The following is a 14,750-nucleotide window of genomic DNA, read 5'->3' as shown; positions in this document are numbered from 1 at the left end:
CAAACACTAGAGCATAGTTTCACAGGCATCTGAGACTCATTCGAAATTGGCATTGGACGTCGTCTTCGAGAATGAATATATATATATATATAACGTATATGTAGGTACATGGAACTAAATATGTGGAAGAGAACATCTACCTGCCTAGTCAACTCTCAACGTAGTCTGGGCCTTGAAGTTTCTGCTGCTAGAGCCAACGTAAAGCGTGTGCTCTCCGCTTTCAACCTTCCACTCTTGCGCAGCAACGTCCCAGACACTCAAATCCCTCCATCTCAGCGAGAAAGCCACCTCAGATTTCTCTCCAGAACAGATCACGACCTTCTGGAACCCACGCAATTGCCTGACTGGCTCTCCAGCTGCTTCGGGGAAAGAGATGTACATCTGGGCTACCTCGGCGCCTTGCAGAGGACCGGTATTCATGATGGTAGTAGAGACAGTTGCCACAATGTCCCAGAGATCCTCGCGGCCACCGACTGCCTTGTCCCCCGTTGCGTAACCGCTGGTAAGCTTAGGGGAGGCTTCAGTCTTGACCTCAGAAGAGTAGTCGAAAGTGGTGTAAGACAAGCCGTATCCGTACTCGTACCGAGGCGTGATGTTATACTGGTCAAAGTATTTGTAGTCGATGTAGTTGCCATCCGAATAATCCAGGTTCAGCTCCGTCTCACTAATCATCGTGTCCGGGTTGTAGTCGCTCTCATTTTTGGCAATGGTGTGAACGAGTCTACCAGAGGGGTTGACAACTCCGAAGAGAACGTCGTCAATCGCGTTTCCAGACTCTTGGCCCAGCGCACCAGCATACAGCACACCAGTGACATTCTCGTGCTCAACCCAAGCGTCGACCAAGCGGGGACCAACAGTGTTGATCACCACAATGGTGTTGTTACAGACATCAGCGACGGTGTTCACGAGCGTGTCCTGGTCAGCATTGGTTAACTCCGTGCGGTCGGCGCCCTCGCCGCCCGAGGCATTGAGGAAGACAACACAGGCATCCGAGTCCTCGGCCACACCGGTGGTGGACTCGGTGAGCTCGGTGCCGGATCCTTGCATGCCGCTGAAAGACGTCTCGGAGGTATCATTGAGCCACCATCTAAGCATGAAGCCATCCTTGGCGGCACGCTCGTTGAAGAGCTGAAGTGGCGTAGACAGATATGCCAGCGAACCCATGGCAGACCCTCCGACTACAGCCATGTGACCTTGCATGGTCGAAGGCTCACCGTCGTAGACGCCAAGAGCAGTGTTCGCACCCACATAACGGGGGCCAGCATGGAAACCGAAGATGCTGATGCTCGTCTTGTTGACCAGCGGGAGCGCACCGTTGGTGTTCTTGAGTAGAGCGATGGACTCAGCAGCATATTGCCTCGCCATAGCGCTGTGGTTGCCGCGGTTGTCAATGCGGTCCGTTGCGCCAGCCAGGCTGGGGTATCCGTTATCCTGACCCAGGTGGAAGTAGCCCATCATGTTACGAATAACCATGTCGTCGAGTCTATCAGAGGTGAAGCTGCCGTTGGTGAGGCCCACGCCCAGCGTTTCATTTGACCAGTAACTGCTCGAGGCCAGATCCATGCCTGCGTTTGCGGCGTTGATGCCAGTCTTTTGCGCGCTAACATCGGCAGACACAATGCCAGGAAACCCGAGCTCGACCTTGAGGTATTTGGCGAGGAGGTCTTGGCTCTCACACGAGTATGTTCCGTTAACCTTGTTCATGGCACACATGGCACCGCCCATGCCGTTGTAGACAGTGTCGTAAAACGGCCACAGGTAGGTCTCGTGGAAAGCCTTGTCGCCGATAGTAACGGTGTAAGAACCAGAGTCGTCGGAGGAGGTGTGCCGTTTGTCGTAGTGTTTGTCGATGACGCCTGGCGCGCCGTCAAAGTCGAGTTGGTCGATCCACCGGGAGGAGATCCACCTCCTCCCATGCCACCTCCAGAGCCGGTGCTCATGCGATTGGTCTCTTGCTCGTTGAGGATGAAGTGCTTGGCACTGGCCGTTACACCAGCGGATGACATTCCCTTTACGACTGCGCCAGCCATAATTCCAGTCTGATAGCTGTCCACGCCATATGTCTCGCCAGAACGACCGCCCCACGCTGAGCGACCAAGAGGCTCAAGTGTAGGCCCATATGCCATGTTGATACCCTTTCCCTTGAGCTCCTGACCAACGCCATGTCCCTGGCCCTCCGTGGCTACTGTGTCCCAGGTCATAGCCATCGCCAAACCGGCGGGCCACGTCGTAACGTAGAAGTAGGTGAGAGGGTTGGTAGCGGAGTCGAGATTGTGCAGTGCCGTCCAGTTGCCGCCATCACTACCAGCAACGATGGAGATCTTCTCTTCGGTCGTCAGTGTGGACACAAGTGCTGATGCCTTATCATAAGCATCCTGCCAAGCTCCGAGTTTAACTGTTCATTTGTCGGTAAGCAGATGTTCGGCATCGAGAGTTGAGGTAGAGCAAGGAAGAGACACATCAGTGCCGGAGCTCAAGAGCTGTTCTGTGTAGTTAGCTGACGCATCTTCGGCCAAGGTGCCAGTCACAAAGGCGAGTATAGCCAAGGCCCACGCGGTTGACGGGCGGGACATGTTTGCAGAAGGTGCTGTCCTGTACAAGAGACAGACAAGAGAGTGACTTGGGTGGGTAATGAATTAGAAGATGCACGTCCTCGACTGCACAGAACGAGTATGTGAGAGACAAAAGAATGACTTAGATGATCGCCAATAGACTAGGAACTGCAATCTGATTAGAATCCGGGTTCAGCTCTGTATCAAATGATAGTCGCCAAGACCCAGATCTTATAACAACCACCGTCATACCTCTCAACCTGCTCTATCGGTGTTTCTCCGGCAAAAGAAGCCATAAGTCATGGGGAAATAGGCAAAAAGTGGTGCAGAGCTTACGACGAGCCATTTCCACAGCCCCGTTCATGGCCGGATCCAGGCGCCGGGCTCGGTGGTTATGACTGAGGCGTGCCGGAGCGGCTACAGAATCCGAGACTACGAACTCGTCTCCCGCCCTGGTCGGAAATTGTCCGCTTGCTCCGTCGTGTGATAAAGATGAGTAGGCTGACTATGAACGGCGGGAAAGACAGGTACCAATAAGCCGAATAACGAATTGCATGGACGGCACCGGCTCATCACTGCTCACGTTGAGACCCATTCTGGTCTCCTGGAGACGCGTCCTCAGATGTATTGCACCCGCTTATCATCCAACCAAACAGCAACGCCGACGAGTCTATCAGATTAAAACCACGCATTTCGGCTTGCGAAAGAGTTCAACTCCACACTGAGAAAGGGGGCAGTGAATCATGTTTATGGCGTGGGTCGGCCTGGCCGACATCGATGTGTAGATCCGATGAATAACCCTGGCGATGGAAACAATACGGAGCCAAGAATTGAATGCCATTGGAGGTTCCGCCTGTCAGAACAGAATTTGTGGGCTCGAGTCCGAACTTCCCAGGTTTGCAGGACTGTGGGTGAGCCCGGCACCGGCACTTGGGGGTGGGGGTTCCACGTGTCGGCGACTACCGATGATCCAATGTGACCTAAAGTTGGTCAAGTTTGGGCTAGTATTTCCTATTCTCATCTCTTCTCTTGAACGGGAAGCTTGTTTTTTCCCGACAAGTCTCAAAGTAAGTGTTGGAACAGCAAAGGCTGATAAGGAGTAATAGGCAGGTACCATGGGCTGGCTGGCACCTGCCCTGGGCGAAGTGGGACAACTGGCTTAGTCATCACGGCCGGATAAAGGTGGGGCAACCACCCAGGCCGTCACTACCTACTTCGACCGACTCCTGCCTACAATGTAAGATAGAACAACAACAAGAAGAACAAGCAATAGGATCACCAACAGACGAGTGATAATTGCTACCACTATTTGTCGTATACGACCCCGTGAACCAACAGTAAGGATTGAAGCTAAAGGATGTCTGCCCACTCCAATACTTGTTGCTGTCAAACTTGCAGGCCGTGCTAGGATCGCCGCCGATTCTTCCGAGCCGAAGGGCTTAGGAAGACAAGCCATGATTCTCGGACTTTGCTATGATCCACTCGTATCATGTTATACATCACTGTCATATGGCAAGCTGCCCTTCTCCTGAAAGGTCGATGGCAGGTGGAAGGGTCCTGGATTCTGTTCGGCTGCCCTGCCGAATTCCATCCGGTAGACAGATGCCGGTTGTGGGGGCAAACGGAGGCGTGTGTGGTTCCACTCCGTCCGTCTTCCGTGGCCTGGCTTTGAGTTCTGCCATCTGAACTCTGATAAGATGGGTGGTCCAACACTGCTGTAACTTGCCGGGCGATACCTACCTGCTCCTTGCACGCATCCTCATGGACAAAAATAATCAAACTAGGTGGTTGCTAGAGTACATGAACGGAGTCAATTTGTCCAATCGGGCAGTTTGATGTCAGACCTGAGTAGAGTTGGTCTAAAACGATTCCGGTGATATCCCATCGAGTGCCACTTGACCCCATTTTCGCCAAGGGCGGGGTAGAGCCAATAAGGGGTTGTGAATCTATTGAGTTAACCAATAGGGGCATAGTACCTCAATTTCCTATATAATTTGGGTGTGCCAGAGGTACCAGCACTCTCCATCGGTACATTGCAATCTAAGCAGCCCTTCCGTGTTTTCTTTCTTTTCTTAATGAGGTTATTCCCAGATATCTCACCTAGGGTCTGGCGGGTCCTCAATGCCCTCAGATTACTATAATAAGAGCAAGGCGAATTAACCTTCCTCGACCCCTTCCTATGCTGTTCCCATGGAATAGAGGTATTCCTTTTATCTGCAGCCCGTCTAGGCCGTGACCTCTGCCGTCCTTGTGCTAATGGTCCGAACTGCTGGATAAGCTGGGCTGCAAGCAGCTGCTGCCAGCGGTAGTGGGTTTTTACCTCCTGCCACCTAGGGCTGCCCGAGAGCTGCAGTAAGAAGCTATTCACAACTAGCACTTCCAGCAGGAAATTCCAGGCAATTGACTGCCAGCCCCCTCGACGAATAGGGTGGCTATATTGATAATAGGACCTCATCTGGTCACTTATATCAACCCCATTCATCTTGTGGTTATATTCATCAATTGCCCTAGGGATTGGTAGGTTCTTGCGGACGTCTGGGCCAAAGACTTGTCGGGCAGCCCTCTTAGCAGTGGAATTTCCAGCTGGGCGGCGGCGGCTGCGGATAACTTCCTCGCCGTTCTGGAAAACAGTTGATAGAAATAGTACAAGGGCATTATCCTTCCAGGTAAACTGGTTAACCTATTTACTAGTTAGCTAGGTAGGTAAGCTGGCTAGGCTGGGCTGGGCTGGGCTGGGCTAGGCTAGGCTGCTAGGTTACCTCCCCACCTAAAGTAGGGATACAGTGTACTTCACCCCAGGGGATATCTCCTCCCTCAGTCTCTTTCTCTTTAACTAAGGTCTTATCTATCCCACAATCCTTTCGGCAAGTACCAGAAGCTCCAACCTGTTGGTTCCGTAAGGTACGAAAGAGACGTATAGAAGCAAAGAGGTTGTCAAGAAATACGTGGTAGGTTGCAGCTGGAAGTAGGGAAATAAGAGTAGTTACTACCTGCTGTGTTGGTGTCAACAGAGCCAGCTTTCCAGCAGCCAGCTGGGCTGGCTGGGCCTGGGGGACTAATGCGTATGGGCCCTTTCCATGTACATGCCACAGCCACCGTATACAGTAGCCAGACTGGGCAAGGATCCAGATCTTATAGCCAGTTGGGATAGGCTTTGTTGGAATTGTTGTTGTCTCAAGAGATCGACCTGTAAATCGGACCATAGCCTCATTAACTGTAAGGTCTGAACCAGGTATATAGAAGGAATCCCCAGTCTCTTGGATGTGGGCTGACCACTGGTTAACCTTCTGGTATACGTCTGGCATTTGATCTTGGGCCTGGCGCTGGCCCCGGCCCCGGCCCTGGCTGGGCTGGCTAGGCTGGAATTCAGCCGCGTTAAATATCCGTAGTCGCCGGAGCAGTAGTTGGAATCGGTTTCTAGAAATAAACCGCGTAAATAGGTGGATAGGATCCTCCGTTTGCTGTTGGGTTGACCAATAGGTTGATAATGTAGATTCCCTATGGATCCCTATATATAATAGGATCCCTAGGAAGAGGTAGATCTCTTCTACTGAAGTCTGCCGCCATGAATTCACTCTAGACGTTCTAGCCCTAGGGCCAGACAACGGCACCGCATTTGTCCACTGGGCCCACTGCTCCACGAGGCTCTGCGGAACGTATTGGACGAAGAGGTCCAGCGGGCTTGCCGGCAGCTTCCGTACCTCTTGAGCCCGGGCCGGCACGTCAAAGGGCCGGAAGGAGCTGTCAGAGCCCTCCCGGATAGGGGCTAGTCAGAGGTAGTAAGGAGTCCAAGCAACAAAGGAGCAGCTCAGATATATATACAGCGCAGGGAGTACACGTCGAGGGAGGAGTAGATTTCAGTAATTCATCATTCTACCCCTAACTGCAGTTGGCCTCTGAGAGCTTCCACCCTGCGTCAACATCCCAACTTGACAGGAGCCCGGAAGACCATGCTCGGTAGCTGGAGGTTCGTGGGGCCGGACTGTTGCTGCGTCACAGCGCTCTGGCGTACAGTCTGTATTACAGGCAGCAGTAAGGTCTTCTGGAAGGATCTCAACTACTATACAGCTGCGTACAGAAGTATCAGAAGCATCAGAAGCAATAGAGGTATCAGAATCACTAGAAGACATCGCAGCATCAATCCAAATGGTAGTAATAGTGGTGATAATACGCAAAAGAGCATAACGTGGTTCATCAGTCAGCGACGAATATCAGTCAGCGACGAACTTTTTCCCAAATGCGGTTTGCATTAAACCACTCCAACCTTTAACGCGTAATAACTACACAACCATTATACCAATTTATACACAAGAAGACAATATACTTCTAACCATCGAGACTATCCGATCAGCCCGCACCACCGGCCGAAAACTAAGTATGTTATATGCTACGAAGACTTACGGTATCCCCGAAAGTTCCGTACGCCATAAAATAAACGATCGATCCCGACGCGAACGTGCCTAACCCTAACGATATAAACTTGATACGATCGAAGAGAAAGCGCTTCTCCAATATATTATTAAGCAGGATCAAAGAGGGTTTCCCTTGCGTCTCGCTGGTGTGGAAGATATGGCCAATCTCCTTCTACGAGCGCGTAATGGCAAGCCTGTTGGCAAGCGATGGGCCAGGCGGTTTGTGGACTCGCAGCCTGCTCTGAAAACCAAGTTTAATCGTCCATACGATTATCAAAGGGCTCTTCAAGAAGATTCTGAGGTTATATCAAAGTGGTTTGCGCTGTTATGTAATATGATGGCCAAGTATGGTATCCAAGAGGGGGATCTATATAATTTCGACGAAACTGGCTTTATGATGGGCATGATCACCGCGTCAATAGTAATAACACGCGCTGATCGACGCGGCAAAGCAAAGTCTGTCCAGCCTGGCAACTGTGAATGGGCTATAGTTATTAAATGTATCAATTCGGGCGGGTGGTGCATCCCTCCGTTCGTGATTGTCAAAGGCGCATATCACCTTGCTAGTTGGACCACGGAATCAGGTTTTCTTAGCGACTGGGTTATCAAACCTACCAATAATGGATGGACGGATAATCAGACGGGTCTTAACTAGATTAAATACTTCGACAAACATACTAAGAACCAAACGAAGGGCGTCTACCGGATGCTTATTATCGACGGCCACGAGAGCCATTTATCGGCCGAATTCGACAATTACTGCAAGCAGAACAATATTAAAACCGTCAGTATGCCTGCACATTCGTCACATCTACTACAGCCATTAGATATTGCCCTTTATTCGCCTTTAAAACGCGCATATGGTGATGAAATTAACCTATTCATCAAAGCCTCCATAAACCACATCACCAAGTCGGAGTTCTTTATTGCCTTCTACCAGGCCCACAACAAAGTTTTAATAAAGAAAACATTGGGGCTGCTTTTCAAGGCGCTGGAATTTCACCATGGAACCCAGAGCATGTCATTGAAAAGCTTGATATACGTTTACGGACGCCTACACCTCCTGTGGCCAACCCTTCAACACCCCCACCTTAGCAGTCGCAAACGCCCTCTAACCCACAACAAACCGTCTCGCAGTCCAATTTTATTAAAAGTCGGATCACTGCTCATTAAGGAAGCTCACTAACGCCAATTATTGCTATAGTTGAGCAATTGTCAAAGGGTGCGTAGGCAATGGCGTACTTAATTACTCTTTTAACTGATCGGCTTCGTACCCTTAAGGATACGAATATTGCACTTAATAAGCACCGGAGGGCTAAAAGGACGCGGGTCCAGCTTAGAGGGGCGCTTAGTATAGAGGAATCTCAGGTTTTGCTTAAAGGGAAACAAAAAGGGAAACGTCCAGTACCTCAAGAGGATGAGGGGGGTCTATCAAAGAGAGCCCAGCTAGCTCGGAGACGCTGTGGTATGTATGGCGAGACCGGTCATAATACGCGAACCTATTCTAAGGATACGGAATTCTCAAATGATTCGAGTAGTAATGAGGAATAGTTAATTCAATGTGTTGTGGTTATGCAATAGTAAATACCATTACGTGCATGGGAAAAAGTTCGTCGCTGACTGATATTCGTCGCTGACTGATATTCGTCGCTGACTGATGAACCACGTTAGGGATAAATGACGTACTGTTAAGTACCCCTTTAAATGCGGGGTAATAAAGGGTAAAAAATCGGTATTCTGGGTCTTGGCGAAAATGGGGTCAAGTGGCACTCGATGGGATATGAAGAGGACCGACAACTCATGTTTACAAATACGTTGGACAGATTGTCATTGAACGCAAAACTCCAAATAATATGTCTAGCTTTGTAAGTTTGTACATCGTCAAATGTCTCCGATCCACTCAGTTCTCTCGGATTGTCTAGCTTGTTCAAATGCGATGTTCAGTTCTTCTCGTTGCTCATCAGTCAGCCTCGATCTGTGAAGACCCAAGTCTCGATCCCGCAACGTCCCTCCGTTTTGAGCCAGAAGCACCAAGAGTTTCATTCTATCGGCACCCAGCAATGTTGTAACGATGCAAATGTCTAACGGCGATAACCCATCAACATTCCGTACGTTGGGGTCTGCACCGTACTTCAGGAGTAGTGATAATGTCTTTGTGTCCTTTGCGCCTCCCTCGACCCTGAACCTTGAGTCGACGTGATGGTGTAATGGCGTGTTTCCGGCAGCATCCGTGATATTCGGGTCGACTTTTGTTTCGCAAAGGAGGAACTGCACCAGCTCAACGTTGTCGTATGCAGCCGCTTGATGGAGAGCATGAAGCTCCGCGGCTTCATGTGTCATCAACGAAGAACCTGCGTTAACAAGAAGCCTCGCCATGTCCACTGTCTTTTTGTGCGCTCGCATTCTGCCTGTCCCCAACAGGAAGTATAAGGCATTGGCTCCGTGGGAGCTTACGGGGTTGTAGCCCATTGTCGTCTGCAGTGCCAGGCAGGGGAAGCTGGCATTGTATTCGTCGCAATAATCCTCCACATACCGCAGCGAGCCATAATTCCCTGCATCCAGACCTGGCTGCACTACTGCCCTCTTGTTGGGGCTGACGCCGGCTTTGTGATTCAACAAGAGTTCAAGGACATCTTCTCTTCCGCACAACGCCGCCCAGTGCAGCGCACTCATGTCGAGTCTGCGCGGCTCCCTCCACCAAACCTGGTACTCGCAATGCTCACAATACCGGAAGCATTCATTCGTCCATTGCAGCGGCATTGTGTGATCGTCCGCATCTGCGTTTGCGCCATTTTCCAACGCAAGTTTCAAAGCCCGGAGGTTGCCCCTTTTCGCCGAGATGAGCAGAGCTGAAGAATGATTCTGCTCTGCGTCTCGCCTGTAGAGCACGGGCGTGATAAGTTCGTAGAGTGCGCGGCATGAAGCTGCCAAGTTTGCAACGTCTCGCCAAACGTCGAAACGAGGGAGCATGCAGAAAGGGCACATCTTGTCTGTCTCATATGGTAGACAAGATGACTCCCAGTATTTCTCGTAGCCCAGAGAAACCTCTCTGGCGTACAGGTCAAACAGCGCGTCTACGATGCAGAGGATGATCTCAGATGGTAGATGTCGCGCAATGCCAGGGGCGTTCGGCTTGGCCAGCGCGTGGTGATAGCGGCGCTTTTCTTGCGCATCGCCGTAGAGTGGTACATGGCTCCATACACATGGACATCCAAAGAGTGCCGGTACCTTTTCGTTGGCCGTGGCGGGAAAGTCTGGAATAAAGATCAGCTATGTTCCGACGATGCCGGTGGGCGGGATAAGGTATGCGCAGTTGGAGTTGACTTACGCGAGTGGGCCATTTTGAACTCAGAAACTAGAAGCCAATCATGGAATGAGTATAATCAAAGACGTCTTATAGCAATGCTGTCTATTATATCGCGACTTGTTGACGAAGATCGTGGTAACGAGTGTGGGGAGGAAGAAAAACAACGCTTACAGGAGTAAGAATCGAAGATTTCCACCTTCTCCGGAACGAAAATGCCATCACCATCACCGAGAGTCATTGACGGAGATTTTTTGGTCTCAGTTGCCGACCCCTATCGCCAAAATTCCAGGGTACGCCTGCATGTATTGTAGAAGCGTTGGGCAATTCTAGAAACCGTGTCATTTGGCTGTCAGAGTTCAAGGAACGTTCCTTGTTCAATGCGTGGTGCAATACTGCTTACTCATAAACTCCCGAATCATTGCATGAACGGTTCGGAGCGAATTCGGAGACGGCGGTTAGTAAGTACAATTTCAAAACTGATGAGTGATTCCATGTCGTCACTGAAAGACTCAGTCCAAGACTTTTTAGCCAACTTTCGGAAAAGAAGGCATCTCTTGTACCTCGTGTCTTCCACACACATCAAAGACGGATAGCAATCGACGTTGTTTGCAAGGAAGGTAATTACTCAGAATCTTTTTTGTTGTCTCGACGAGAATATCACATCAACCACATTATGGTCCTCGGCAATAAGTAAAGATGTCTAAGGCCAAACCAACCTCTACGATTTAAATTGAATATTTCAAAAACCGCGACAACTCAGTGGTCCAGCTGCGCTTAGGATCATCGAGAGCCAAGCCCAGCCCATGTCCTCCCTCCGGAATGATCAGCACTTGCGTCGGCCGCTTGTAGACTGCCATGGCCTCAGCAAAGAGGAGCGTGTTCTGAACAGGGACAGTGGTGTCACTGAACGTATGGAACAGAAAGGTTGGCGGCGTGGTCGCAGAGACACGGTTCTGCGCCGACAGCTCGTGTTGCAACTCCGCGCTCGCGTTGGCGCCAATGAGATTGTCTCGTGAGCCTTTGTGCGTGTAATTTCCCTCGAGGGTGATGACTGGGTATGCGAGGATGCCGAAATCAAGACGGGCCTCCGGGTTGGTGAGTGTCACGGCAGAGAGATGGCCGCCTGCCGAGAACCCCCAGATGCCTAGCTTGATCGTGCGGTTCTGTCCTCTGATGTACTCGAGGGCGTCAAGTGCCTCGTTCTGGGGTGTTGGGTACAGCGGCGCGGTTGCATTTGAGATGGTGGTGTAATCGAGAACCCAAGCATCGATGCCTAGCTTGTTCAGGTACGCAGCGGGGATATATCCCTCCTTTGATATGGAAACACGGGCATATCCGCCTCCGGGACAGACGAGAACTCCGGTGCCTGTCGAGTTTTCTGCTGGGAAGTATGTAATTTGCGATGTTTTGAGTCTAAAGAATTCGTCAGAATGCAGCAGCGCCCAATGTGTTCTCGGATGTGCTCACCTCTTCACGACTCTGTGGGCGTAGAAAGATCCCTCGCTGTCAACCTCGGGTGACATAGCGACTGCACTACGGAGGAGAAGACCCACGGCAAATGCTAAAATCGACTTCATCTTTTAATAGCTGCGCCAAGAACAGTATGATCTCAAGGATTGTGCGTCTAGCTTACGTCTTACTGTAATGGTTCAGGTCAGGAACGGCACGCATTGAATGTTTGAGTCTGTAGATAAATACCCATGGAATCCCCCAGGTACCCCGCGCAATGTGGTGTCGCCGTTCATCTCTCCCGATTTCTACATAGCCAGTCCGTTTGTCCGGTCTCCATGATTTTGATTAAATGCTACTGCACCTCGTCATATCAAAAACCGAAAGACTGTTACCTTGACAAAACCCGCCAATGGGAGCGTAAGACTACTTGCGCGCTAGAGCATTCTTCTCAGAATGGAAGTAAATCGCGGCCATCCCATGTTAAGGTTGTGGGTCAATTGTTGGGGTTCGCTGCAAGTAACAGCGATTTGACTTCTCGTTCCCCGGCGACTTTAATGCGCCTCCAGGACTTGGCAATTAATAGGTGCCTTTTTTTACTTTATCAAAGTCAAAGGCCTTCATAAGCGTGGTTCCATACCCCTTTTTGGTACAATATCATTACGATAGTAGACCTCAAATCTTGAGTCACCGGAACACAGACGCATAGCTTCCAAGTATTAGACCATAAAAAAGTAAATGATCCTCTCCTAACATGGGTTTGAGGGTATGGAATGGTTACGTTGCTATGTTTAATGTCCATGTGTGTTTGACAATTGATTTTATTGCTTTCCATGACGACAAAAGGGCAACCCCGAACCGAATAGTGACAACAGTCCCAATCTATTTACAGAATTCTGCAATGCCCGGCCTCATCACTTCTCAACATCTTTCATTGTCGGAAGCAGTGTGTCAAGAAGCCATATAAGAAGATAGAAATAAAGGGGGGTATTAAATACCCGTCATTGCATATAGCTACATGTACAGATCAAATATACGTTACTGAGACTAGGACAGAAGGTTGAAGCCAGTTTGCAAGTCCCTGAGTATGCGCTTATGGGGGGCTTGGGCCTCGCCACCAGTTGTAAGCACAGTCGCGTTTCTAATCATCTCGACCACCTTAAGGATGTCCTCTTGGGTGACGGCGTTCGTCTTCTTAACCCAGCCCAACTCAGCAGGAAGGCGCTCGTTCTCTGCACATGAAATATTAGTCCACAGTCGCCTGCAAGAGTTGTTTCATGTGTCTCTTACGGAAGAAGTATTCAACAAGTGCCTTGCTGACGGTACCGGCGGTCATATCGCCGAAGACAATGATGGGGGCGGCAACCTCGCCAAGACTGAAGTTTTCCACGGTAGCAGTGAAAGTATAGTTGGGGTTGAAGGCCCTGGACGTGACCTGTCGCGCCACCTTGCTGTTGGCTAGCTGCTGGGCATCGAGGACATCCTTTGTCCAGTAGGCTCTCGACTCGTCGAAGACGGATTGGTTGAATACATGGTTGTTGCCAAAGGCGGCATCGGTGCGACTGGTGACAAGGTGTTAGTACAGTTCAAGTCTACCTATCGTACTACCTATAGAGTATAGCTCAAGCTGAATATGCCAAAACCTGAATGGGTCGAGACAAGGCTATTCGGACGGGCAGATCTCAAACTTACCTCAAGCTAGCATCGTGCTCCAGGACATTATGAACATTAAGTTGGTCCCTAAGATATGCTGGGTTAGTGATGAGTTTCGCCAAGAGTCACCATCATGTAGGCCTCTTACAGGGTGAAGAATGTGGCATTGGGCTCCGGGTTGGCAATGAGGGCCATGTTGAACATCAGGGTTCCAAGATCGGTGCCGAAGTTGAGACCATCCTGGAGACCTTTGACCACAACATCCTTTGTCAGGTTCTTGCCGTCGTGAGAGATGAAGCCGTGGTTGGCCAAAGTATTCATCATGGGGCATGGGCCACGGACTACATAATCAGCATTTTGAAGACTTCGGTACAGCTCGCTAGCGTGATGTACTCACAGTCATCGGGTCCAGCGGGAGCCCACTCAGTAGGAGAGGCCCGACGGAACTGAGGGTTAGCCAAGTGAGCAGCAGCCAGGTGAGGATTGGCTGAGGCCACACCAAAAGCCGCGGCGATGAAGGTGATAGACTGCTTCATTTTGAGTTGTTGAAGATCGGTGTCAAGTTGAGGAGCTGAGAAACGAATGTAAGATGGGATGATTGTAGTCTGTTGCCAATTTTCTTCCGATGAACCCTTCTCACGGTCTCATATTTATATTCAACGACGCCGAGAGCTCATCGTACATAGTATCCTGCGCCCCCTATATTCGTTTCTGTTTTATCCAAAGGCGACCACAGATCAACCACAGCCGCCAGGACTCTCCTCTCCCAGGGGCTATGCCGTTGTCCCCCATTCGCCCCTGATTCAGACTCATGCCAACATGTCGATGTCCGCAGATCGTCCCGTCCGAACATCTCGGTATCGCTCCAAACTCCCCCCATGATCCATCTACAATCCACGGGAAACTTCGAGAGCCAATCAGAGATTGTATGATAACCATTTCGCATGGTTGTCTTTGCGGAGGTGGTGGATGGTTACAGGCATAGGTGCATCTATTCCCAGTGAAACGCGGTGCCGCTCAGGCGTTGCCGAGCCAGCCTATACGCGGAGACAGATTCATGCTACGTCATGGCGACCTACATACAGAGTACAGCGCACGAAACCAAACATAAAGACGTTCAAATACGCGGAATTCAGAGACGAAGAACCATTTCTCTACAGAAAGACCACGACACCGCTCATTTAGAGAGTCCATAGCCAAGCCCTCAATCACGTTGCACATCAACATCCGTCTGAAACAATCTGCTCCCGTCTACACGATCATACCCGTAAGAAGCTTACATTAGAGATCACGGCTATGTACGCCAAGGATCGATACGCCGTACGTATAGACAGAGCCAACCACAGCCGCCAAGTTTCAAATGCACTTCCACGTATT

At 50.3% G+C, this 14,750-nt stretch overlaps 5 protein-coding genes across 5 annotated transcripts; all 5 read right to left on the bottom strand.

Annotated features, from left to right (window-relative positions):
- Positions 1 to 144: 144 nt before the first annotated feature.
- BDP81DRAFT_332006 (glycoside hydrolase family 3 C-terminal domain-containing protein) lies at positions 145 to 1,164 on the bottom strand (the record flags this gene model as incomplete). Its single annotated transcript, XM_060585552.1, has 1 exon — positions 145 to 1,164. The coding sequence occupies one exon, from the start codon at positions 1,162 to 1,164 to the stop codon at positions 145 to 147; it is 1,020 nt and encodes a 339-aa protein (XP_060439354.1).
- A 4,963-nt stretch (positions 1,165 to 6,127) lies between these two features.
- BDP81DRAFT_439391 (uncharacterized protein) lies at positions 6,128 to 6,658 on the bottom strand (the record flags this gene model as incomplete). Its single annotated transcript, XM_060591398.1, has 2 exons — positions 6,482 to 6,658; positions 6,128 to 6,293 (listed from the first exon to the last, which is right to left on the bottom strand). Coding segments are annotated over exons 1-2 (189 nt in total), but the record flags the coding sequence as incomplete, so codon positions are not given.
- A 2,187-nt stretch (positions 6,659 to 8,845) lies between these two features.
- BDP81DRAFT_465310 (ankyrin repeat-containing domain protein) lies at positions 8,846 to 10,305 on the bottom strand (the record flags this gene model as incomplete). Its single annotated transcript, XM_060594266.1, has 2 exons — positions 8,846 to 10,218; positions 10,293 to 10,305. The coding sequence occupies 2 exons, from the start codon at positions 10,303 to 10,305 to the stop codon at positions 8,846 to 8,848; spliced, it is 1,386 nt and encodes a 461-aa protein (XP_060439352.1).
- Positions 10,306 to 10,996: 691 nt separating this feature from the next.
- Positions 10,997 to 11,848, bottom strand: BDP81DRAFT_332239 (endo-1,4-beta-xylanase B; the record flags this gene model as incomplete). Its single annotated transcript, XM_060585577.1, has 2 exons — positions 10,997 to 11,684; positions 11,739 to 11,848. The coding sequence occupies 2 exons, from the start codon at positions 11,846 to 11,848 to the stop codon at positions 10,997 to 10,999; spliced, it is 798 nt and encodes a 265-aa protein (XP_060439351.1).
- Positions 11,849 to 12,767: 919 nt separating this feature from the next.
- On the bottom strand, positions 12,768 to 13,909 carry BDP81DRAFT_332114 (Peroxidase, family 2-domain-containing protein; the record flags this gene model as incomplete). The annotated part of the gene is made up of 5 exons (XM_060585566.1): positions 12,768 to 12,952; positions 13,011 to 13,282; positions 13,413 to 13,460; positions 13,522 to 13,714; positions 13,771 to 13,909. The coding sequence occupies 5 exons, from the start codon at positions 13,907 to 13,909 to the stop codon at positions 12,768 to 12,770; spliced, it is 837 nt and encodes a 278-aa protein (XP_060439350.1).
- Positions 13,910 to 14,750: the final 841 nt, after the last annotated feature.

Source organism: Colletotrichum phormii (assembly GCF_030913505.1).
Source record: "Colletotrichum phormii strain CBS 102054 chromosome Unknown BDP81scaffold_29, whole genome shotgun sequence".
Lineage (NCBI taxonomy): Eukaryota > Fungi > Ascomycota > Sordariomycetes > Glomerellales > Glomerellaceae > Colletotrichum > Colletotrichum phormii.
The sequence above is the reverse complement of the archived record's forward strand: the minus strand, read 5'-3'. Positions and strand labels throughout refer to the sequence as shown.